This window comes from Narcine bancroftii, chromosome 14 (genome assembly GCF_036971445.1).
Source record: "Narcine bancroftii isolate sNarBan1 chromosome 14, sNarBan1.hap1, whole genome shotgun sequence".
Lineage (NCBI taxonomy): Eukaryota > Metazoa > Chordata > Chondrichthyes > Torpediniformes > Narcinidae > Narcine > Narcine bancroftii.
Genome location: NC_091482.1, coordinates 37594195 through 37619986, shown reverse-complemented (window position 1 = coordinate 37619986; position 25792 = coordinate 37594195). Strand labels below are relative to the sequence as shown.

General features: G+C 40.5%; 1 protein-coding gene across 5 annotated transcripts in view; it reads left to right on the top strand.

Moving 5' to 3' along the window:
- LOC138749600 (AP-2 complex subunit beta) overlaps positions 1–25792 on the top strand; it is a 325506-nt gene that overhangs the window by 137776 nt on the left and 161938 nt on the right. For 4 of the 5 annotated variants that reach the window (XM_069911214.1, XM_069911213.1, XM_069911212.1 and 1 more), the window contains 3 exons: positions 17480–17521; positions 18296–18442; positions 22142–22287. In XM_069911214.1, coding sequence (XP_069767315.1) covers positions 17480–17521; positions 18296–18442; positions 22142–22287 — 335 coding nt within the window. The remainder of the gene's footprint in view (positions 1–17479; positions 17522–18295; positions 18443–22141; positions 22288–25792) is intronic. The other variant, XM_069911216.1, reaches the window with a different exon arrangement.

Here is a 25792-nt window from a genome sequence, read left to right as displayed (position 1 = left end):
GTCCAGATATGCCAGTTTCAGGCAGTCAACGGTAAAGGGTTTCCTCCTTACCGCCGAGGACAAAGGTGGAGCCAGTGTCTCTAATGACCTTGCAGGGCCCCTTGTAGGGTCATTATAATGGTGTGTGCCCCTCCTCACGAACATGTACCGGCAAGTCTTTAGGTCATTCGGGACGCAATGCTTGGGTTGGCCATGCTATGGGGGTTGCCTTAGGGCCAAGAACCCTAGCTTCTGCCGCAGACTCTCAAGATTCGCTGCGGGTCTTCTGGGTGTTTATTGGGGGCCAGAAACTCCACAGGGATGATTAAAGGCATGCCGTAGACCATTTCTGCTCCCAAGACATTGAAGTCCTCCTTTGGCACAGTACAGATTCCCAGCAAGACCCAAGGCAGTTCGTCCACCCAGTTGGGACCCTTAGGCTGGGCCATCAAGGCTGCCTTGAGGTGACTGTGGAAGCGCACCACCAACTCGTTGGCTTGAGTGTGATATGCCTTGGTACAGTGGAGCTGAGTCCCCAGAAAGTTAGCCAGCGCCGCTCAGAGCCTGGAGGTGAATTGTGCCCTCCTGTCCATGGTGAGGTGCTCCGAGACCCTGAATCAGGACACCCATGTGTTATTGAGTGCCCTGGCACAGGTTTCTGTGGTGGTATCAGCCAGCGGGGCCACCTCGTGGAGCGGTCAATCATGGTCATTGGGTATCGACCCAGGGAAACTGGTAACGGCCCTGCTAAGTCAATGTGCACATGGCTGAACCTGCACCACACTGGCTCAGAAGTCTGTGGGCACACTGGTGTCAACCTGCACTTTGGATGACTGACTGTTCATGCAGGTCTTGGCCCACTGGCTGATCTGTTTACGGAGGCCATGCCAGACCAACCTGTTTGCCACCATTTTAATCATGGCATGGATTGCGGGGTACACCAGGTTGTGGATAGCCTCAAAAACCATGCAGCCAGGATGATGGGGTGGGTGCTGCCAGTAGAAACGTCAAACATTAGTGTCAGGTTACCTGGGCCGACCGGGACGTCCTCCACTCTGGGACTGGAGACAGCTGTCCTGTAAGTGGGAATCTCAGGGTCTTGATGCATGATGACCAGCAAGGCAAAAGTTATTGCTTGGGACAAGGAATCCTCCAGGGCGTTCCAAAGTGCTTAAGATGCACAGGCCTCCTGGTCCACCCCAGTCCGGAGGCACCTACTGGAACTGTCGATCCCTCCAGCACAGTGGTAAGGAGTGAGCTAGAACAACTCATTGAGGGCCAGTGGCAACCCTGGCTTTTTTCAGCAGACACCTCTGCCCCACCAAGAACTCACTACAGCATTTTCAACCCAGAGCTGTTAGTGCTGTAACTGGCAGTAAGATATTTCCATTACTTTTTGGAAGGCTGGCAATTCAGGGTGTTCACTGATCACGGGCAACTGATTTTTACCTTCCTAAAGTATCAGAGCTGTGGTCAGCCTGACAGCAGAGACACTTGACCTACAAGTCCAAATTTACCATGGACATTCAACATATCGTGGGGAAAAACAATGTGGTAGTCGATGCTCTGTCAAAGCCTGCGATTGAGTCGATACATGACCTGTTGCAAGGGTTCGATTACATGGCCCTCGCCAAAGCACAGCAGCAATACCCCTGAGTGAAAAACCTTCCAAATGGTATTGGACACAGCCCAGAGCATCACAGGCAAAACCCTCCGCACTATTGAGTACATCTACGTGGAATTGTCGATGCCCGTCATCAAAGATCCACACCACCCAGCACACGCTCTGTTCTCGCTGTTGCCATCAGGAAAAGTGTAGAGGTGTCACAAGACTCGCACCACCAGGTTTAGAACAGTTGCTACCCCTCTACCATTAGACTCCTCAACAGCAAACTCAATCAGAGACTCATTTAAGGACTCTTGTGCGCTTTATTGATTTTCTTTTTATTCTCTGATTTGCACAGTCAGCTTATGTACATTTGTTGTCTGTTTACAGTTCTTTGTTTGCATGTTTATGCTGTGTACAGTTTTTATTTGAACCACCAATTAGTGGCAATTCTGCTGTGCCTGCAGGGAAAAGAAAATCTCAGGGTTGTATATGTTGTATATAGTATGTACTCTGACAATAAATCTGATCTGAAAATCTGAACTCTCTCCTCAAGGTTCAAGGTTTTTATTGTTACATAAACATTTAATATATGTGATATACTTCAATGTTTGCCTGCTGTAAGCAAACAGAGTCGTCAGGAGCCCAGCGTTCCTAACAATAAGAGAGAGAGAACTAAAAGAGAGTCCCTTCAGAGACTCTTGGGTGCGTAGATTTGCCTCCAGCCCCTCGTCAGGAAGCCTTCAGTGCCTGTGGCCACTTGGGAGCCCCTCCTTGCCCTCAGTGCCCTCTTGAATCTTGGTTACGATACTTTGTCCCAATGAGCCAAACTCTATGTGGGTCCTTTGACCACAAAGCGCCAGCACTCTGCAGCCTGCATCGGTCCTTCAGCCCCTGAATTCCTCATTGGTTTGTTGCTCCCCACCGGAGACTGAAACCCCTCGTGGCACACTGCCCAGCACAGGCTTGTGCCCATCTTGGGTACATACCACCGTGGATCAACATCGGCTCCTCCAACAGGCTATTCAAAGCCTGTACGGAGCTTTTGGTATTAAGATTGTGTGATAGGACCCTGTGGAGCAGTGCTGCGTATCTGCTCCCTGCTCTTGTGGATCCAAACCAGCTGCATTGCAGCAGTTCTGCGACCTTTTTTTTCTCCTGACCACATTTTCGTGAATCTCTTCTGCATCCTGACCAGTTTTCCAAGAAGTGCAGTGAGCTAGTTGATTTATAAACAAAAAATACTCAGCAGATCCGAAGCAACCTGTGGAGAGAGGTTGTTGGAGAGAAATTGTCAAAAGAAGAAAATAATTTAATCCAGCAAAGTCAGTTTTGTGGTGGAACCTTTCATTTAGGATCAAGTTGCCTATGCTACTGAGTATTTCTTGCTTTTTGTCTTTATTTCAGATTGACAGCATCTCAAATTTTATTTGCTAGGATCTTGTTGACTTGTAACTCAAATGGGAACCATCTGTTCAACACCTCTGCTCCTTCCCCTTCTTTTCTCAGCTGACCGAATCAAACTTCTGAAGTTCACTCTTGCCTCAGTGCTGAAGAAGTATCTTCCTCCAGGTTCTTTTCTATCTCTCCTCGAGCTCTGAGTTAATTTTGGTTACCTTTATCTCCTACTTCTCGAAGCAGTGAAACTGCTGACCATCTACACCCCCATATCAATTCATGTCAATGACAATTTCATCTCTCTGCTGCAGATGTGACATTATTATTTCCTTCCTCAATCACACACTCAGTCTCACCATCCCTACAAAGTCCTGCCACATCACTCTCATTTCTTTCTTTTCTGGTACTTTAACATGTGCTATCATACATTCTTTCCTATCTTTTCCTCAGATTTGTGTTTGAGCACTTCCAGCTAAGTCAAAAGATTGGATCTTTTGTGAATTTCTCGTTATTGTGTATTATATTTTCTCTTCTTGGATGCTTTTGACCCTTTGGTTCTTTGACCAAACAAATCTCTTCCACTGAATGGGGAGAATCCTGGGATTGATAGACCAGTGAGTCTAATATCAGTGGTGTGCAAACTTAAGGATAGAATCTATGGGGGAGGGGGGGCGTGGCATGATGGCGTAGGGAAAAGACGTGGAAAACACCTCTCGTAGCAGAATTAATTGACACCCGACTTTTAAAAAATTTTTTAAAGTACTAAATAACTAAAAATTTTCTAGAGTTCTCAAACGATGGCTGCAAAAAATCATGAACACAAACTGAAGTTGTAACTGAAGTTACTTTGATGGAAGAAACTGGGCCAACTTTGAAGACTCAACCTCCGATCCTGGTTCCTCTCCAGCCCCGATTGTCGCAGGCTTCGTGGGTAAGGATTCAGGCTTCAGCGCCACCTTCTCGGAGAGCTGGGGAAGATGGTGCCGGAGCACGGAAGAAAACTATGGAGGTGATTGCACTACAGGAGCGATTGAGTCGGCGTCTGAGAACCTGAATCCTTCTGTGATTGCAGGTCAAACGGGCTAAGCAGAAAGCCCGCCTGTAGATTCAGCCCTTGGCAACTTCAACAGAGGAAGAAGTAGAAGAGCCAGGAGCAGGAGTGGAAGAAGAAAACCTCGTGCTACAATCACAGGGAGAGGAATCAGAAGAAGAAGGAGGAGATCAATATATTCAAGGTTAAATGGGTGTATACCCTAAAACCTCTTGATCCACAGGTTTTTGATAAGAGTTTTGAAAAAAATAGATTCAATTAGTCAAAAACTGGATGAAAACTTTACTGAAGTGAAAGCAGATTTTACTACTCAACTGGGAGCTATTAGAGAAGAAATGACTGTAATGAAGACAGATTTGGCAAAGTATATTCAAACTTGATAAAATCAAAATTAAAGTTCAAAAATTTGAAGATTTTCAGGAATGTCATAAGGAGGTAGAGGAAGGTAAAAATGCAGTTAATAAGATAGAAGATCCTTTTGCTGCGTGGGAAATTCAGAAGAAAGATTTATTGCAAAAAGTTGAGATGTTGGAAAATCAGAGTAGAAGAAATAATGTGAAAATTGTTGGTTTGCCTGAGGACTTTGAGGGCACTAAATCCAGTACAGTTTTCTCAAAATTGGCTGCCTTAAATTTTAGGACCAGAGGATTTTCCAAATGGACTGAAACTTGATAGAACTCTAAGGAAAAATCTGTATCCGTGACAACCGCCACGCTCTATTTTGATTAAATATCTCCATTATCAAGATAGGGAAATGATTTTCAAAATGGCAATTCAAAAACCAGGGAACAACAAAGCCCTTTAATCATTTAGAATAATAGAGTATATTTCATGCAGATTTGAGTAATGAAATTGTCAAAAGAAGAAAAGAATTTAATCCAGCAAAGTCAGTTTTGTGGAGGAAGGGATATAAATTTGTTTTTCGATACCCAGCAGTTCTTAAAGTTTTTTATGCACAATATCAACCTCAATTTTTTTGCTAATGAGTCTGAAGCTTTGAAATTTGCCTATTTATTGCCTAATATTAAGCAGAATAGAAGACAACATTATTCATCTCAAATGGAAAGAGATAAAGAAAAATCAAAGGGAGCGATTTCACCTGAAAGACAGCCGACTAATGTTCAAGTTGAAATTGATGATGATCAAGTTAATAAGGACCTTGAAGAAGCTTATCATACTTGACTGATTGAAATTCAATTTTGATATTATCTCTGGGGGAGGGGGGATTCTCTTTTTTTTTCAATTTTCCTCTTCCGAGGCCTCGTGCCACTAGTGGCAAGGGCCACTTCTCATTATTAAGGAAGTTGGCACTGACCTTATCTGTGCTTTTGTTTTTTAAAAATATTTTATTGACTTTCTGGGTTTCATACTTTCTATCTTTGGAGATGGTATGTTTTGAAAGTTTGCTGTGGAGCTGGGACAACCCGGGGTGGAGAGGAGAGTTGAATATTTTTTAAATTAAAATATGGTAACACAAGGTTTGAATTATGTAATGTTCAGTGAGAATGGGCTCAATAATTCAATTAAAAGGAAGAGAGTTTTAGCTCGTATTAAGAAGTTGAAAGTGGAGATTTCTTCTTTACAGGAAACTCATTTAACAGAGAAAGAACATCAAAAGTTAGAGGGAATGGCTTGGTCAAGTTTAACTTCGTCAAAAGCGTGATGAGTAGTTATTTTAATTAATAAAAATTTGGCATTTAAGTTACAATTAACAGTTGTTGATTCTCTTGGTAGATTTGTTTTGGTAAATTGTCAAATATATTCAGAATCTTGGATTTTTATGAATATAAAAATATAATATGGATAATATAATTTGGCACAAGTAAATAGAAATACAATTGGTGGAGACTTTAATTGCTGGTTGGACCCAATTTTAGATAAATCTACAAAATCTTTAATAAAAATGGAAACAGCAAAAAGAATATTGACATTATTGGAAGAGTTAAATTTAGTTGACATATGGAGGAAATTGAATCCTCAAGAGATTATTCATTTTATTCTTATCGGTTTGATTCCTATTCAAGAATAGATTTTTTTCTTAATTTCGGCTCATTTACAAGGAAGGATTGAGTATGTACAATATTAATCTAGAATTGTACCAGACCATTCACCATTATTGATGTCATGTTCAGATGGAATTGAAACTGTTTATTGATGGAGATTTAATTCATCATTATTAAGAAATGTAGAATTTTGTGATTTTATGAGAAGTCAAATACAGATGTATTTAGATACAAATATTAATTCAGATGATAAATTTGTTATGGATGCATTAAAAGCTTATTTAAATAAGAAATTCAACTAAAATTAAGAAAATTTATCTTAAGGAAGTGGACAAATTAGAGAAGGAAATTGTAATTTTGGAAAAAAATTTACCAAACAAAAATCAGAAAAGAAAAGATTAGGATTGGTCAATAATTTTAAAAAAAGTATTATAATTCAATTCAAACTTATAGAATTGAGAAATTAATTGACAGAACTAAACATGAATACTATGAATTAGGAGAACGACCACATAAGTTTTTGGCTTGGCAATTGAAAACTGAGTAAGCATCAAGGGTTATTAATGCTGTCAAGAATTCAAAAAATACAAGATATAAACAATTATTTTAGAGAGTATTGCACTGTTATATTCATCTCAATCATTGAATAATGAAGAAGAAATTAATGATTTTTTTTACAGAAGCTTAAACTTCCATCTTAGAATTGCTAAGCTCAGAAAGATTTAGATTCTCCATTTATGTTAAAAGAAGTTATTAAGACTTTAAATTCTATGCAAAATGGGAAATCTTCTGGTGAAGATGGGTTTACATCTGAATTTATTGATGCCTTTATTAATGCAAGTATTAAAACAAGCGACTGCAACTTGCTCATTATCAGAATCCTTTACAAATGTTGTTAGTAATACCTAAGAAAAAAACCTGAGTCTTATAGACCTATATCTTTATTAAATATGGATTATAAAATTGTTGCTGAATTTCTGGCTAATAGATTGAATCAATATTTACCTGAGTTGGATCATTTAGATCAATCTGGATTTATTGAGAAAAAATATTCTGCTGATAAGTATTAAGCTAATTAATTGAGCTATATTAGTTCTCAGTGATGATCGGATTTAGCATTATTTTTATCATTAGATGTAGAAAAGGGTTTTGATAGATTAGAATTGAATTATATATTTAAGGTTTTACAAAAATTTTAATATGGGCCAAAATTTATGAATTGGATTAGAACTTTATATAGAAATCCTTTGGCTAAAGTAGTTACTAATGGACAACTTTCTTCATCCTTTTCATTAACACGATTGGTTAGAGAATGTTGTCCTTTATCCCCTGCAGTATTTGTTTTAGCAATTGAACTGTTGGCACAATTAATAAGACAAGATGTCAGTATTAAAGGAATTAAAGTGAATAAAGAGGAGTATAAAATTAGTTTGTTTGCAGATGATGTATTGATTTATATAAAAATCCTGAAAATTCTTTAGTTACAAGATTATGGAGAAATATCTGGTTATAAAATTAATTGGGATAAAAGTGAAGTTATGTCATTAGTAGTATGATCGTTGTAAACATGTAGCTCAATTTAGGTGGACATATAATCCAATTAAATATTTAGGTATTAGAATTGATTAAAATTTAGACAATTTGTATGTTAAATTTCCAAGGATTCAATATCTTTTTCAATCTATTCCTTGTTTAGTACCCCAATTTTTTTTTAAAGATCTTAACTTAATTGTAAAGACATTTTTATGTAAGGGGAAAATAAATAGGGTATCTTTGGAGAAATTAACTTGGAAATTTGAATTAGGTGGCTTACAACTTCCACATTTTCAGAATTATTACAAAGCTGCACAATTGAAATTTATTAATGCAACATTTGATTTGAACAAATCTTCTATTTGGGCAAATATAGAGTTCAATAAAAATGATGAGAAGTCTATATCCGTTTTTTTTTATATAAATGGAATTCAAAATTGTTAATTGGTAAGGATCCACCAATATTGAAACATTTAATTGAAATATGGAATAAAATTGATTGAGATAGGTTGAAAGGGAAAGATCTCAGTGAAAATGCTCTTATATCAAAGTAAACTTTTTTCCTTTTACTGTAAGTAATCAGTTTTTAAAGATAGGGAATTAATTGGGGATTTAAAAAGTTGAAGATTGTTTTGAAGCAGGGAAGTTTTTATCTTTTAATTGAATGAAGGAGAAATTTCAAGTTCCTCGTAATACTTTTTTTTCGTTATCAGGTTAAAACTTTTTTATTGGAAAAATTTGGTCATAGTTTAAAATTACCTAGACAATCTGCTTTAGAATGATTGCTTACTAAGGAAGAACCAAATAAATTTATAAGTTATTACAAAATAAAATTCCCAAGTTGAATGTTCATAAATCAAGAATGAAATGGGAACTTGATTTAAATAGGAAGATAGATGAAAATGTTTGGAGAAATTTGTGTAAGGATAGTATGATTAATGTTATAATTGTAAGATGTAGATTAGTACAATATAATTTTTTACATCAGTTATATTCAACCCCTCAGAAATTAAAGAAGTATGAATTAATTTCTTCAGATTTGTGTTTTAGATGTGGACAAGAAATAGGTTTTTTTTTCATTTACTTGGACTTGGTCTAAGGTTAAGAATTTCTGGATATGTTAAATTGATTTTGGAGTGAGTATCAAAAGTGAGTTTACCATTTGATCCAATGTTGTTTTAATTAGGGAACATGAAGTTGATCGCTTTCAGATTGAGATTGACTATGTACCAAATCAAATTTTTACATTTGGCTGTTTCTAAAAACTATTTGGCTATTACTTGGAAATAGGAATACAAAGATGGCAAACTGAAATTAAATCCTGTATTCCTTTAGAAAAGATAGTGTATAATTGGAGGGATAAATATATTTTATTGTAAAAGAATGGAGCCCATATTTTAAAACTCTTGATTTGAAGATTTAATCTCTTGGCCGCTCTGGTGGATGTCTCTGTCTCTGCAGCTAAAATGTTGATTATTGTTGTCCTTAGTGATGATCTCCTTTCCTCTTTCTTTGTAGGTGGGTAGGGGAGGAGGGAGGGTGTTAGTGGGGTGGATGAAGGAGGTTGGGGGTGGATTATTCAATTATATAATGTTTGTATTAATAAGTCCCGCATCGGACTTGTCAGCGACTTTTACCCCCTCCATAAATCTTCCTCCGCGAAGCCAAGCCAAAGAAGAATTAATGTTATATGATTTAAAATTATAAATAAAATATTTTTAAAAATTATAGTATCTATGAGCATTTGGAGAAGTACAGTCTTCTCAAGGATAGTCAGCATGGGTTTGTGAAGGGAAGATTGTGCCTCACGAATCTAATTGAGGTTTTTGATAATGAAACAAAAGTAATTGATGAAGGTAGGGTGGTAGATATGGTCTACGTGGATTTCAGTAAGGCATTTGACAAAACCCCACATGAGAAACATTCAAAAAGTCCTGAACCATGCGATCATGGCTGTGCGGATAAAAATTTGGTTTGTAGGTAGAAAGCAGAGAGTAGTAGTGGAAGGAAAGTATTCTACCTGGCAGTCGGTGACTGGTGGAGTTCCACAAGGATCATTCTGGGACCCCTGCTCTATGATTTTTATAAATGACCTGGATGAAGAGGTGGAAGGATAGGTCAGTAAGTTTGCAGATAACATGAAAGTTGGAGGAGTTTTGGATGGAGCTGAAGGTTATTGAAGGTTACAAGAGGATATAGACAGGATGCAGAGTTGGGCAAAAAGTGGCAGACGGAGTTCAATCTGGGTAAGTGTGAGGTGATGCATTTTGAAATGACAAACCAGAAAGCTGAGTACAGGGTTAATGGTCAGTATTTAAGAGTGTAGATGAACCTTGGGGTCCAAATCCTTATATCCTTCAAGGTCGCTGCACAGGATAGGATAGTTAAGAAGGCCTATAGGATGCTGGGCTTCATTAACGGGTGACTGAGTTCAAGAATAGAGAGGTCATGTTGCCACTCAACTAATCTCTGGTGAGACCACATTTAGAGTATTGTGTTTAGTTTTGATCACCTCATTATAGGAAGGATGTGGAAGCTATGGAGAGGGTGCAGAGGAGATATACCAGAATGTTGGATTGGAAAATGAGGCAACGTTAGTAGAGCTGTGTCTTTTCTCTTTGAAGCGTAGAAAGGTGAGACGAAACAATAAATGTCCACAAGATTATGAGAGGCATAGATAGGGTGGACAATTAGAGCCTGTTTCCCAGGGCATGAATAGCAAACAGCAGAGGACATGTGTACAAAGAGAAGGAAGGGATGTTCAGGGGAGACATCAGGGGTAAGCTTTTTACTCAGAGTTGTGGGTGCCTGGAATGCCTTGCCAGGGATTGGTGGTGGAGGCTGAAACATTGGGGGAATTTAAGAGGTTCTGAGATGGGCACAAGGATGAAAGTAAAATAGAGGGTTTCAGGGAAGGGATGGTTTAGTACTTCGTTTTAAGGGATATATGTGTCGGCACAACATTGAGGGCTGAAGGGCCTGTACTGCGCTGTAGTCCGATGAATGTTGGGAGAAACAGGATCTTCAATCCTGTCTGAAACATTTAACTGTCGGCTGAATTCCTCTTCTTGCTCATTACCTGAAGTTGATCAGACTCTTTTCAATCTTCCTCTTCTACTTCCTTAATTACATCATTTGTTTAGTATGCTGCTGGTGTGGTCTTCATTTATGAACCAAATTGAATTGGTTTTGAAGAAGGTTGGGTTATATCATCACCTTAAACCAGTGCAGACTTTCTGGTGCAAGTATTACTATTTTTTTTTGTTGAGGAACGAGTTCCAGGATATAGACCAGCAACAATGAAGTACCAGTGGTATATTTTCAAGTCAGGATGGTGTACAATTTGGAAGGATACCTACAGGTATTCCTGTGCCCTTTGTCTGCAGCATTAGAATGTGAATTTAGATGGTACTGTCAAAGAAACATTGGAAGCACAGATAATGAAAAGGCTAAATATTAAATTGGTGTCATGTGAGTATTAATCAAGTGCCTGTTTTTTAATGGATGGTGGTATATTTTTGGAGCTGCACATTCTGGCCCACAAACCCGTCAGTGGTGATCCCCAGGATAATAGTAATGCCATTAAATACCAAATATACATAGGTGATTACAGTCTCTTGTTTTGGAGATAGTAATTGGCTGTTGGTTTTGTGGGATGAATGTTATTTGCACTTAGCAGCCCATGTCTGAATGTTGTTTAGATCTTGCTGCATTTTGTATGAGCTGCTTCAATTTTTGAGTAGTTGTGAGTGGAAATAAATGCTGTACAATTATCTGCCATACCTTCACCACACATTCGGTTGGAAGGAAGATCATTGAAGCAGTTGAAAAGAATTGGGATGAGGGTATTATCCTGTGGAATTCCTGCTTTGAGCTCGAGGGAATTGACCTCCAATAATGTGAATTGTATTTGTTTATGTGAGGTATGACTCCAGCAACTGATTAATTTTCCCATTGATTCAGTTTTATCGGATCTCTGATGTTAAATTCTGTCAAATGCTGAATTAATAGCTTGATCAATCATTCTGACTTTGTTTCTGGAATCAGTCTGCTAGTTCTATGATTTGGTCCATATTGTACTTGACATCCATAGACATTGCAGCTTGCCTTTCCATTGTCCCCGTTAAACCATGATCTTTCTCCCAAGCTTGATGTTCCAGTAGAGTGACATATGCGTTGAGCCATGAAGTTAGACGTGACTTCAGTAACGTTCTGCTGCTGCTCACATTGTTCTGTAGATGCTTAGTTTTAGCTTGCTACATTAATTGAGAAGCAATCCATTTAGCATTAATATAGTGCCACAAAGTACTGTTTACATCCGGTACCGCACGGATGGCAGTCTCTTCAATCTGAGGCGCCTGCAAGCTCACACCAAGACACAAGAGAAACTTGTCCGTGAACTACTCTTTGCAGACGATGCCGCTTTAGTTGCCCATTCAGAGCCAGCTCTTCAGCGCTTGACGTCCTGCTTTGCGGAAACTGCCAAAATGTTTGGCCTGGAAGTCAGCCTGAAGAAAACTGAGGTCCTCCATCAGCCAGCTCCCCACCATGACTACCAGCCCCCCCACATCTCCATCGGGCACACAAAACTCAAAACGGTCAACCAGTTTACCTATCTCGGCTGCACCATTTCATCAGATGCAAGGATCGACAATGAGATAGACAACAGACTCGCCAAGGCAAATAGCGCCTTTGGAAGACTACACAAAAGAGTCTGGAAAAACAACCAACTGAAAAACCTCACAAAGATAAGCGTATACAGAGCCGTTGTCATACCCACACTCCTGTTCGGCTCCGAATCATGGGTCCTCTACCGGCACCACCTACGGCTCCTAGAACGCTTCCACCAGCGTTGTCTCCGCTCCATCTTCAACATCCATTGGAGCGCTTACATCCCTAACGTCGAAGTACTCGAGATGGCAGAGGTCGACAGCATCGAGTCCACGCTGCTGAAGATCCAGCTGCGCTGGATGGGTCACATCTCCAGAATGGAGGACCATCGCCTTCCCAAGATCGTGTTATATGGTGAGCTCTCCACTGGCCACCGTGACAGAGGTGCACCAAAGAAAAGGTACAAGGACTGCCTAAAGAAATCTCTTGGTGCCTGCCACATTGACCACCGCCAGTGGGCTGATAACGCCTCAAACCGTGCATCTTGGCGCCTCACAGTTTGGCGGGCAGCAACCTCCTTTGAAGAAGACCACAGAGCCTACCTCACTGACAAAAGGCAAAGGAGGAAAAACCCAACCCCAACCCCAACCAACCAATTTTCCCCTGCAACCGCTGCAATCGTGTCTGCCTGTCCCGCATCGGACTTGTCAGCCACAAACGAGCCTGCAGCTGACGTGGACTTTTTACCCCCTCCATAAATCTTCGTCCGCGAAGCCAAGCCAAAGAGTGCCACAAAGTACAACTAAACCGATACTTGGATAGAAGGCAGGGCTTTGGATTTGCAAGGATTGTTGAGGTACATCAGCAGGCAGCAGGATCATGAGCTTGTGTTCCATTGGTTCACACATCACATGCTGCAGAAATTTTGCACAGGGCTTGTTCAGTACACTTTGATGCCCTTTCTATTCTGTCCATCTTTCAGGTGGCATTCAACTTGGAGAAACCTGATTCATTACGAGAGGGAGGGTGGGAGGTGGTATTCAGCAGGATGTCTGCTAGATGATACTCTGGGGTCCAGAGTTGGTGTGGACTGAATACCACAGTTCCATCAACTTTCGTGGATTTCTTGTGCACGTGAAACAGTGTGCACCCAGGGGTTATGATGTAGAATCTGATATGCTAGCTAGACAAATCTCTTGGACAACTCCCAATATAGTCACTCGTTCCAAATGTTTTAGTTAGAGCCTTCTGTGGTTAGAATGAGGTGGGGCAACCTTGAGCTCAAGGTTAGAGAACAAATAAATCACATGATGAGTTCATTCTTTTATTGTCATGTATTAAAGACTGTACAATGTTACACCCAATTTGTTTCCATAACGCAGACACATTTGCCATTGGTAGAAATTGCCTGAAGTACCTCTTACAGCCAGAGAAAGAGAAGCAAAAGAGAGTTCCCTCCAGAGTCCCTGAGTGTCCATGGATTCGTCTCCAGCACTGCCGCAGCCCTCGCTGCCACAGAGAAACTAGTCCAAACCATTGGCGACCTGAGCTCCAGATCCAAGCCTCCAATACGATCAGGAAACCATCAGCACCCTCTCACATCCTGGTTCAATACCTCATACCCCTTCGAACCAGTCTCAAGCAGTTTCCAGCCTGGTGTGAATCCCTCGACCGTAGTCACTTGCAGCCTGAATGGGTTCCTTGCCTTGAGTCGCCAACAGCCCTTCAGCCACAGAATCCCTTGCTGGTGTGCCGCCGTGGTCACTGTCCCATGGGTGGTGACTCCTCTGCTTTTTCTCAAATAGGAGAGTGTTCCATCTGGTGCCCTGCAGCAGTCCTCTGATTCTCTGGAGTCTGCCACCCCCTCGTGGAGACAGATTGAAATTAATTAAATTTTCAATAAATGAGATTGAGCTGCATTAGCTGTTGGTTAATTGTGATTTGTTGCATCACAGTCTTTGTATACTGCATTAAATCTGATGCACTCTTTCATACATATCACTGTTTATCCTATATCCTTGATTAGTTGGACTTCTACGTTCATTCTGCAGCACGTTCGTGATGATGGCAACAGAGTTGAGGGAGTGGATCTTCTGCATATTATCTCCACAACTGCCTACTCCATCTCTGAAATATTGTTCATCTCTAGTCCAAGACCGGGGCCTTGTATTCCTTCTCCTCTCACACCACCGGGGCCCTGTGTTCCTTCTCCGTCACAGCACCGGGGCCCTGTGTTCCTTCTCCGTCACACCACAGGGGCCCTGTGTTCCTTCTCCGTCACACCACCGGGGCCCTGTGTTCCTTCTCCGTCACACCACTGGGGCCCTGTGTTCCTTCTCCTCTCACCACCGGGGCCCTGTATTCCTTCTCTTCTCACACCACCTGGCCCTGTGTTCTTTCTCCCTCTCACACCACCGGGGCCCTGTGTTCTTTCTCCCTCTCACACCACCGGGACCCTGTGTTCTTTCTCCCTCTCACACCACCGCGGCCCTGTGTTCTTTCTCCCTCTCACAGCACCGGGGCCCTGTGTTCTTTCTCCCTCTCACACCACCAGGGCCTGGGACCCTGTGTTCCTTCTCCCTTTCCGGTCACTGGGGCCATGTTTGACTTTTCCTTTCAACACCACGGGGGCTCTGTTTACCAAGTTCCAACCTATTGCTAGATTAAGTGTGTTGGTGTTGTTGTTGGAATAACATCTGTGATTAAGAATATCTATATTTTTTTAACCTGGTATTTCTGGTGGTTTAATCTTCATAATGTGTACTTCACAACTGCATCCTAGCTAAATATTTACAAAGCTTCAACACACCAGAACTTGCCTTTGGCGTCACTCGATTGCACAGTGAACGTTGAGAGAAATATCGTTTAATTTTAATTTATTATTGTAGAAATGCAACAGTCAACTTTCACACCATTTTTCCTTCCCTGATCAAGCTGACTGGGACTCCGTTCCTGCTTTAGATTCAGTATTTGATAGCATTACCACTTATAGGTCCCATCCTTATGTTGGCTTTAACAGAGCAACATACAAGAGTATTATCAGAGATTAACCTATATATGTCGATATTAGAATTGGTAAAAGAGTTACGCTTTTGGGCGTGTTCCAAAGGAGGAGAGTGAGAAGTGACAAGCAGGAGAGATTTAGTGAGAGAATTCCAGAACCTTGGAAGCTGAAGGGGTAACTGTCAATACTGGAGGTCAAGAAATTGTTTTTCTGCTAGAAACCAATGTGGGACGGATGCGTCTGCTTCAGATTCTAACTACTGGAAGAGATTACAAAGATCATATCATTTTTAAAGAAAAATTGACCATTTTAAATTTAAGGTATTGCTGAACTGTTGGTGATTTTGACTAGTGGAGGTCTTTGTTCAAGAACCTTGGATGAACTGAAGTTTACAAAGGATGAAAAGTCAGGAAAACAATGGAATGGAGTAAATTAGATCTGGTGTTAAGCCTCAGAACAAAGTGTTCAAGTTCAAAGTTTAGATTTATCGTCAGAGTACATATATGAAATCACATACAACCCTGAGATTCTTCCTTCTCCGAGGCAGAATTACCACTTGTTGGTAGTGCAAAAAAATATGTACACAATGTACACATACATGAAAAGACAATACAGAGAAAATAAAAATAAAAGTCCTTAAATGAGTCCCTATTGAATTTATTGTTGTGGAGTCGGATGGTGGAGGAGTAGCATCTGTTCTTGAACCTGGTGGTGCGAGTCTTATGGCACTTGTACCTCTTTCCTGATGGCAACAGCGAGAACGGAGCATGTGTTGGGTGGTGTGGATCCTTGATGATTGCTGCTGCTCTCCAATATCAGTGTTCCCTGTAGATAGTGGGGACGATTTTGTCTGTGATGCCCTGGTTGATGTCCACTACCTTTTGTAGGGCATTATGCTTGGGGATATTGGCGAGATGCAGCCAGTCAGCATGCTTTCCACCACACATTTGTGGAAATTCACCAGGGTTTCCAATGTTGTACCAAACCTCCAAAATCTCCTGAGGAAGATGGGGCACTGACATGCTTTCTTCATGATGCCATTAATGTGTTGGTTCCAGGAAAGATCCTCTGAGATGGTAACTCCCAAGCTAACCCTCTCCACCCCAATGATCACTTGATCATACATCTCTAGTTTTCCCTTCCTGTAGTCAACAATCAGCTCCTTGGTTTTGGTGACATTGAGTGTGAGGTGGTTGTTGGTACACCATTCAGCTAAGCTTTTGATCTCCCCCCTCTATGCTGACTCATCACCCCTTTTTATATAACCCAGTACTATGGTACTGTCAGCAAATTTGTAGATAGTGCTGTTGTCGTAACGAGCCACACATTCACAGGTGTAAAGTGAGAAGAGCAAGGGGCAAAGAGCGCATCCCTGTGGTGCTGCGGTACTGATGGAGATTGTGGAGGAGATGCTCTTACCAATCTACACTGAATGAGGAATCTGTTCCCAGAATGCCTCAGCATTGTAACATTGAAAGTTCCATGGGACCACTGAAGCTGCTCCGAATGTATGACCAGAGGCAGCATTAGAAGTGGATACATAATTTTTATAACTAAATAAATCAGCCTGTTTAATTGGATATGCTGGTGAATATAAATATTTTGCTGCCTTCCTGAATCATAAATTAATTCCATATAAATGTCCAGCTTCAATCCTTAGTAATTAAATTTGGGATTATTCTCTTGCCAGAAATGTCATGTTTAGGAACCTAGTTGATAACTAGCTGCAATACTTAATTGTTTTTGAGAGCTTTGTTGAGGAATTAATTGCAGCAGAAGCTAATAATCCAATTCAGTCTGTGTGTCAATGTTCAAAGAGCAAGGGCACACAAATGCTGCATTGATCATATTTCAATTCATTAAAAGTAAACCATCCTTGATGATCTTTTTTGGAATCCCATTTCTTTTCTTCCCAAATGATTTTCATCATCTTTATAGATCTGGCTAACTCTGTTTATTAGCTGCTGGAAGTGCTGCTTGCTTCTTCTAATTTCCTCCTTAATCTTTTGACTGAAGACTTAACCCTGGAGATCGAGATCAAAATTTCAAGTCCTTCTCAACCCACCAGAAACTATTAAAAGTAGATGAATATAAACTCTGTCCAACCTTCAGCAGTTTTCCTATTCTCTCTGTTTGAGATAAATTGATCAGGATGTGGAAGTGCTCATTTTATTATTCAACTCATGAATATTTTCCTCCTTTCACCACCTGCTTTTAAAAAATAATATATATTCTTGCTTATTTAAATACTTTGGTCTCATTGACCCTGCCTCTTTGTATTCTGTATCTTTCAGCTTGGAGGAGATCTTGGTGGGCCCACAGGTGGGAGTCCAGCGGTGAGTTTTTCTCAGTCACGGATGGATTACACTTAAAATTTGTAATGAATTTAGATTTTCAAGAAACTAAAAATAAAAAAAAAGTGGCTTTTGCTGCAGTATGATTCCATGACCATCCCCATTCCACTTGACCAGTAGCTTATCCCAATGGCCGGTCATCATATCTGAGTGTTAGTAGGCTGCCTGTGGACATAATCTGCATGGAAGTAACTGGATAGCAATTAGGAAAAGGAATTTTGTCAGGTGTTCATTTCTCCGCACTAATGGGTTGTTGCACTCCCCAGATTGTGTGGAACAGAAACAGGGTGATGACCCAAATGCTCTGTGTTGGTACTTTAGCCCCATGCAAGCCTCTCTCCATCTTGCTCGATTAGAATGATCTGTTATTCTCCTCTATCACACTATAAGGAACTAAGATTATATGGCAACATTTAATTCAGTTTTACCTCAAAAATTGTATCAAATAAATAAAAGCCACCATCTCGTTGCTTTATATTATGCTTTATACAAAAACATAAATTTGATTGCAGGTGATTGATAGCTTCCCAACTTAACATTAATATATTTTTATTTAAAAAATCTTCCTGCTGAACTATTTCGTGCAAATGAAATGCAAATGCAACATAGACCAATAGTGCATGAAAAATATCGATGTAAAAAGATAATTGTCTTTTCATTTTGTGGTTTATTTGCATTGGGAATAATTGTGTGTGCAACCTTGGTGTCATCGGTAAGTCACTCATATTGAATTTTTCTGATTTATTTTGATTCCAGGTTGGTCAAAGCTTTATACCCTCTTCTGTGCCAGCTACTTTTGGCCCATCTCCTACTCCGGCCATGTCAAGCAGTGGCTTGAGTGACCTGTTTGAACTGTCAACTGGAATTGGAATGGCATCTGGAGGCTATGTGGCACCAAAAGCTGTGAGTCACTTCCTAAACTTAATGTGAGAAAAGAAAAGTAGAACTGTCATTGAGATAAGGATTGAAGGAGATCCTGACACTTCACTAGATTTTCACCTTCCTAGACTATATGAAACTGAAATACTGAGTGAAATACTTACTACCAACTGGCATCTACTCTTGTTCATTTGATATTTGGTATAATAATTTTCATGTCTGTATTAAAATCTAACATTCTTTTAGTCAGGTGCCATATCTCCGATCAAGTTCTCCCTATTCTCAGGAGGGAGGGTGAGCAGCCAGATTTCGTAGTCCATGAAGTGGGTAGGAAGGATGAGGAGGACCTACAAAGAGAGTTGAAGGATTTAAGTGCAAAGTTGAAGAGCAGGACCTCTAGGGCTGCGATCTCAGGAGTGCTACCCTTACGACATGCTAGTGAGGCTGGAAATAGGAAGTTAACGCAGCTAAATACACGACTAAAAAGATGGTGCATGAGGGAGAGTTTCATATTTCTGGACATTTGGGCTCTTTTCCAGGGAAGGGGGACCTGTTCTGACAGGGCAGTTTGCACCTGAACTGGAGGGGGACTAATATCCTTACAGGTAGGTTTGCTAGTCCTTTCCGGGTGGTTAAAACTAGATTGGCAGGGGGAAGGGAACCAGAGTGTTAGACCAGATAGAGGCGGAGGAGGATAAAGGTCATGCGAGCTGCATGTATAGACAGAAATAAAAGGTTTGTACATGATAAAAATGTTCTCAGGTGTATTAATTTCAATGCAAGGAGAATTGTCGGGAAGGCTGACGAGCTTAGGGAGTGTTTTGGCATGTGGGATTACGACATTATTGCTATTAGTGAGATTTGGTTGCAGGAGGGGCAGGATTGGCAGGGAGAGGGATGAACGGGGGAACGGGAGAGGAGTGGCATTGCTAGTCAGGGAAAATATTTCAGCTGTGCTTAGACAGGGCTCGTCTACAGAGGCCATATGGGTGGAGCTGAGGAATGGGAAAGGTGTGATCACACTGATAGGGTTGCATCATGGAATGCCCAATATTCAGAGAGAATTTGAGGAACAAATCTGTAGAGATATAGCAGACCGATGTAAGAAACAGAAATTTGTGATATTTGGAGAAATTAATTTTCACATATTGACTGGGATGGGTTGGAGTTTGTCAATTTTGTTCAGGAAAGTTTTCTAAATCAGTTTATAGAGGTACCAATGAGAGAGGATCTCCTATTAGGGAACCAGACAGGTAAGGTGTCAGAAGTATGTGTAGGCAAATATTTTGGGTACAGTTGCCATAATGTCATTGTTTTCAAGTTAATTATGGATCAGGATAGGTCTGGTTATTAAATTGAGGTTCTAAATTGGAGAAAGGCCAATTTTGTGGAAATGAGAAATAATCTAGGAAAAGTGGATTGGGTAAGTTGTTTTCTGGCAAGGATGTGTTCATTAAGGCATGTTCCTGACAGGATTAAAGGCAAAGTTAACAGGCATAGGCAACCTTGGTTTTCAAGGGATATTTGCAATCTGGTTAAGAAGGTGTAGAGCAGGTGTAGGCAACAAGGAGCAAATGAGGTACTAGAAGAATTTCGAAAATGTCAGAAAATATTTAAGAAGGAAATCAGGAAGGCAAAGAAAAGACATGGGATTTCCCTGGCAGATATGTGAATGTAAAACCAAAGGGTTTCTGCAAATATGTTAAGAATAAAAGGGTAGTAAGGGACAAAATTGGTCCCCTTGAAAACCAGAGTGGTCGTCTATGTATGGAGCGTCATGAGATGGGAGAGATCTTAAACAATATTTTTGCATCAGTCTTTACTCAGGAAACTGGAGGTGCTTGCTGCCTTACAGCAAATAAAGATAGGTGACTTACGCCCCCCCCCCCCCCACCCCACACCCCGGGCCAGACGTGATATTCCCTCTGACCTTGAGGGAGACTAGTGTAGAAATTGCAGGGGCCCTGGCAGATATATTTAAAATGTCCTTAGTCATGGGTGAGTTGCCGGAGGATTGGAGAGTAGCTCTTGCTATATCATTGTTTATAAACGACTTCAAAAGTAAACCAGGAAATTACAGACCTGAAGTCAGTAGTGAGTAAATTATTGGAGGGTTTTCTGAGAGGTCGGATATACAAGTATTTGGACAGCCAAGGGCTGATCAAGGACAGTCACCATGGCTTTGTGCATGGTAGGTCGAGTTTTTCGAGGAAGTCACCAAGAAAGTAGATGAAGGAAAAATTGTGGATGTTTGACAAAGTCCCACATGGGAGGTTAGTTCAGAGATTCAGACTCTAGGTATCCATGGAGAGCCTGTAAAATGGATTCAAAATTGGCTGAATGGGAGAAGACAGTGAGTGATAGTGGTTATTGCTTCTCAGACTGTGATTTGTGCTGTGTCTCAGGGATCAATGCTGAGACCATTGTTGTTTATTATCTATATCAATGAATGGATCAGCAAGTTTGCTGGTGACACTAAGATTGGGGGTGTTGTGGACAGAGGAAGGTTTTCATTACTTGAAGTGGAATCTAGACCAACTGGATAAATGGGCAAGAAAGTGGCAGATGGAATTTAATGCAGACAAGTGTGAGGTGTTGCATTTTTGAGGGACAAACCAAGGTAGCATATACACAGTAAATGGTAGGGGACAAAGGAGGGATGTAGAACAGAGGGATCTGGGAATACAGATACATAATTCCCTGAAAGTGGTGTCACCAGTGGACAGGTTTTAAAGAAAGCTTTTTGCATCTTGGTGTTCATAATTCAAAGTATCAAGTAAAGGAGTTGGGATCTAATGGTGAGGTTATATAAGGCATTGGTGAGGCCAGATTTGGAGTTTTGTGTGTAGTTCTGGTCGCCAAACTACAGGAAGGACTTCAGTAAAATTGAAAGTGCAGAGAAGATTTACTAGGATGTTGCCGGGAACTACAGGGAAAGATTAAACAGGTTAGGACTTTTTTCCTTGTGCTGTGTTTTGATAGAGGTTTACAAAATTATGAGGGGTACAGTCAAAGTAAATGCAAGAACTGTAGAGCACTGTTTCATTAGCTAGTATATTTGGGTGATAATAAAGTTGAACTTGATGAGTGCCATGTTTTCATTTGCGTATATAGTTTATGAAAGTTGCCCTTGCAAAAGTGTTCTAAGTTTAAACATTCTTAGCTTGCTGCCTATGGCATTACAAGCCATAATTCAGCACAAATGAGAAACTTCATTTAACCATGGCTTTAGATGGGGGCAGTGGGAACATTGGATTAGTGTGAAGATGGAAAACAGTTTATATATTCTTACTGAGATCAAATACAGTGATTTCTAACTCTTCAGGGAATGTTTACTTTGCTGGCTGTTTAAGATTCCATTGAGGTGGAAATGTGATCTGAAATTTCAAATGAACAAATGCAAACATAGATGCCAGTGATTTAATTTAAATTAGAATGTGGAGACTAAAGCCATATTTGGTACAGACAAATGAGTCGACAAAAACCTAGCGTCAGCAGTAAAGCCCAATACTTCATCGAAAACAAAGAGGAAAAGCAGTAAGTCAGTTTGCATCCGCAGGAAGAGAAACCGTGTTAACGTTTCAGGTCAAAGACCCTTTGACAAAACTGTCAAAGGTTAATGGCTGTACTTCTAGCATTTTCCAGCAGTTTATTTTTATTTTTCAATGAATCAGTTGTTTGCACTATTTTCCTTAATGCGGCTTTAATTTTTTTTCCCCCTAGGTATGGTTACCTGCAGTTAAGGCCAAAGGTTTGGAGATTGTGGGCACCTTTTCTCGAAGGCAGGGCCACATCTACATGGAAATGAACTTCACAAACAAAGCCTTACAACACATGGTTGAGTTTGCTATACAGTTCAATAAAAATAGGTAAGAGCCAACAAGCCGTTATGAACTGTAGATGATTAATGTTGAAATAACATTTATTCTTATCTCCTGCCTGTAGCTTTATTATCTTTTCTTTAGCAAGGAATGCTACTGAAATTCTTGGCCATATTAAATACATGATCAATGGTGTCATCATTCATGTGTGACTTCAGAGAATTAACCAGCTACAAAATAATTTTCCAATTGACATCACGAATCTAATCCTGCCTTGCAGATCCTTCACTTATTTTCCAGCATGTTAGTACCAATCAAGGTTATAGTTATTAGCATGCCACACTTCCCATTGAGTACTTTATTTAAAGGAGCTCAACCCAAATGGCTATCTCCATTTGAAATCACCCAACTTTAATCAAGTCAGTGATGAAACCTGGTATTTTCTGGCTTGTAAGAACATTTAGTTTAGATGTTGGTGACTAAATCACATCATGAATAAAATTAAAGAATCTGTCAGTTTCCACTGAATTGGAATGAAAATATTTATATGTTAGTCGTCTACTTTGTTCTTTACGATGGAACTTCAAGTTAAAGTCTTTGAACTTAATGATGTAACAATATAACATGTACTCTTTGTGACACTCATTTTGCAGGGTTCGCTGATCTCAAGTAGTTTAAACGTTCTGCACTGGTTTTATTGGGTGGCTATGTATTATCCGAAGATTTTTAGTCTGCATCACTTTCCAATAACGTCTAGAACTCGTGTGTGACCGTTTCTTGCAAATTTAGGCCTGGTGCTGACTTCCACATTTCTCCTAGCCATTTACATGGCCAACAGTTCTTTTAGATTTTTTGTTTAATTTACAGCAATTATGGATTCTGGCCATTGATACCTGTGCCGCCTGAATAGCCTACAACTCCGTACGTATTTGGAGGGTGGGAGCACCATGCAGGTCATGGGGAGATACAAACTCATTACCAGCAGCACTGGATTTGGATCTGGGTCGCTGGTGCTGTAACATTTATCTGAGTTCCTTTCCTCAGTTTGAAGGACAGCTTTGTCAGTGGGATATTGAAAGGTTGTTTTATCTGTAGAATTCTACAATTTTGTGAGCCATTACTTTCAGAATGAAAAGGAATTATTAAGACATACATCAGGATAACAGGTCCTTCCAGCCCATGAGCCCATGCTGACGAATTACACTCAATTCACCTACAACTCCCGGTATGTTTTGGAGGGTGGGAGGAAACCGGAGCTCTGGAAGAAACCCACGCAGACATGGTGAGAAATAACAAACTTCTTACAGACAGTGATGGATTCGAACTCCTGTGATAGTGTTGTGAAGATTTAGCTCAGCTGCAGATTTGCATTTGATGGAACAGCTGGCATGATATTCTTTCAGAATGTAGAAAGATGAAGCAGGTTGAATTTGAAATAAAAGCATGCTGGAAAATATCAGCAAGTTAGACTGATGTAATGTTTCAGGTTAAAGATGTAATAAAGGTCTCAATGTTCAATCAGTTTTTCGTTCTTCAGATGCTAGTTGACCTGTTGAGTGTTTCCAGTATTTTCTGTTTTTCAACTTTTCATATATTTTATTTTCTTATGTTTGAATTTGAACTCTACTTTGCTAGATAGTTTCAATCCATTATTGATTAATGAGAACTGATGGAGGGAGGGCTTCATTGGTAACAACAGTTGGTAAGAATGTAATGCAATGTTAAATTTATATCTTTCTGGCAGAAGACACAAGAATGAAGAATAAAAAAAGGGACTTAAAATTGGGATACAAGTCTCCTCATGCACTTTGGAGATGAAGGACGTAATAATTTTTTAAAGTTTTAATGATGCAGCATGGTAACAGGCCATTCTGGTCAACGACCCCATGCCGCCCAAATACACCAATTCACCTAAAAACCCGTATGTTTTTTTGAGCTTTGGAGGAAACCCATGAAGACATGGGGTGAATGCACAGACTCCTTACAGACAGTGCCAGGTTTGAACCCAGGCTGCTGGCGCCTTAACAGCATGGTCCTAACCACCATACTAAAGTGCCACAGAGTAGCAGAGGCATTAGCTTGCATTTGATGTGCTCTACCATCTATGTGACTGTGGAGATTTGGAAATCAAATGTTCTTATCTCCAGCAATGATATTGCTTAACATAAACCAGTTGAGCCTAATTTGTACACTAGAAATGATGATTTAAAATCGGAATTCTTTGGTAGCAAACATGTACGATTGGGGAGGTTGTTGCTTCAGTGGATAAAACCAGAACAGGAGATAAAGGTGGTGGGATGCTGTTACAACTGGCAAAAGTGACAAAGAATAGTAGGGTAAAAGGTGAGGACTGAGGAAAATGTGTTTTGCCTGGGGTGAGGAAGGTGAGAACAAATGTCCAGGAAAAGGAAGAAATGCAAGTGACAATTTCATCAATTACAAGCCAAGTTTTTGAAAAAGGAGGGCTTTTTCAGTAATCCTGGAATGGAAGGTCTTATCCTGAGAACAGATGATAAAACTGAAAAGAATGATGCTCTAACTGCAGGGATTGGAGGAGATACTGATACCCAAACTCCAAGATCTGGGACTCAACACCCCACTGGATACAGGTACACCCCTACTTACGATGGGTTTCAGTTCTGCGACTCACATCGCAAGGTGAAATTACCATAACTCAAGGTCTGCCAAAGTAGTTTTCTGCACCGCTCCCACCAGGAGCCTGAGATGGCACCTGGTAACTAGGGGCACCGATGTCACTTTGCAACCTACATTGTGATTGGAACACATGCACAGATTGCCATTGCTCTCTCTTCCTCTTCAATCTCTCTCTCCCTCCCCAGTGATGACAATCTGTGCATGTGTTCCAAATCACCTTTTTATTTAAAAAAAGTGTTGGGTCTGACAAAGCACGTTTCCTTGACATCACTACAAGAGAAGCACAGAAATGATGATGTTTATGGGGGTGGTGTCGGTGGGAAGCGATCTGTCTGTGCTGATTGGATGGAAGCATTTCCTTTTCAGAAGGAAAAGCAACCAACCCTGATACAGGTCGACCCCGACATACCTTTATTCACACGGATTCTGATCATCGTAACTTTGAAGTATTGTAAGTAGGACATCGTAAGTCAGGGTCTATCTGGGATTGGATCATGGATTTCCTCGCCTCCAGGCCACAGTCACTGAGCATTGGTAAGAACATCTCCTCCACAATCTCCATCAATATCGTAGCACTACAGGCTGTTCCTGGTGCTCTCCTCTACTCATTGTACACCTATGACTGTGGCTCTTATGACAACAGCGCCATTTACAAATTCGCTAATGACATCATGATGGTGGGTGTATAAAAAGAGCAAGATGAGTCATCATATGGGAGGGAGATTGGAAAACTTGGCTGAATGGTGCAGTAGTGACAGCCTTGCACTCAATGTTACCAAAACCAATTGCTGACTTCAGGAAGGGAAAACTAGAGGTGTACAATCCAGTGATCATTGGAGATGGAAATAGTGAGCAAATTTCAATTCTTGGGAGTCACTATCTTGGAGGATCTTTCCTG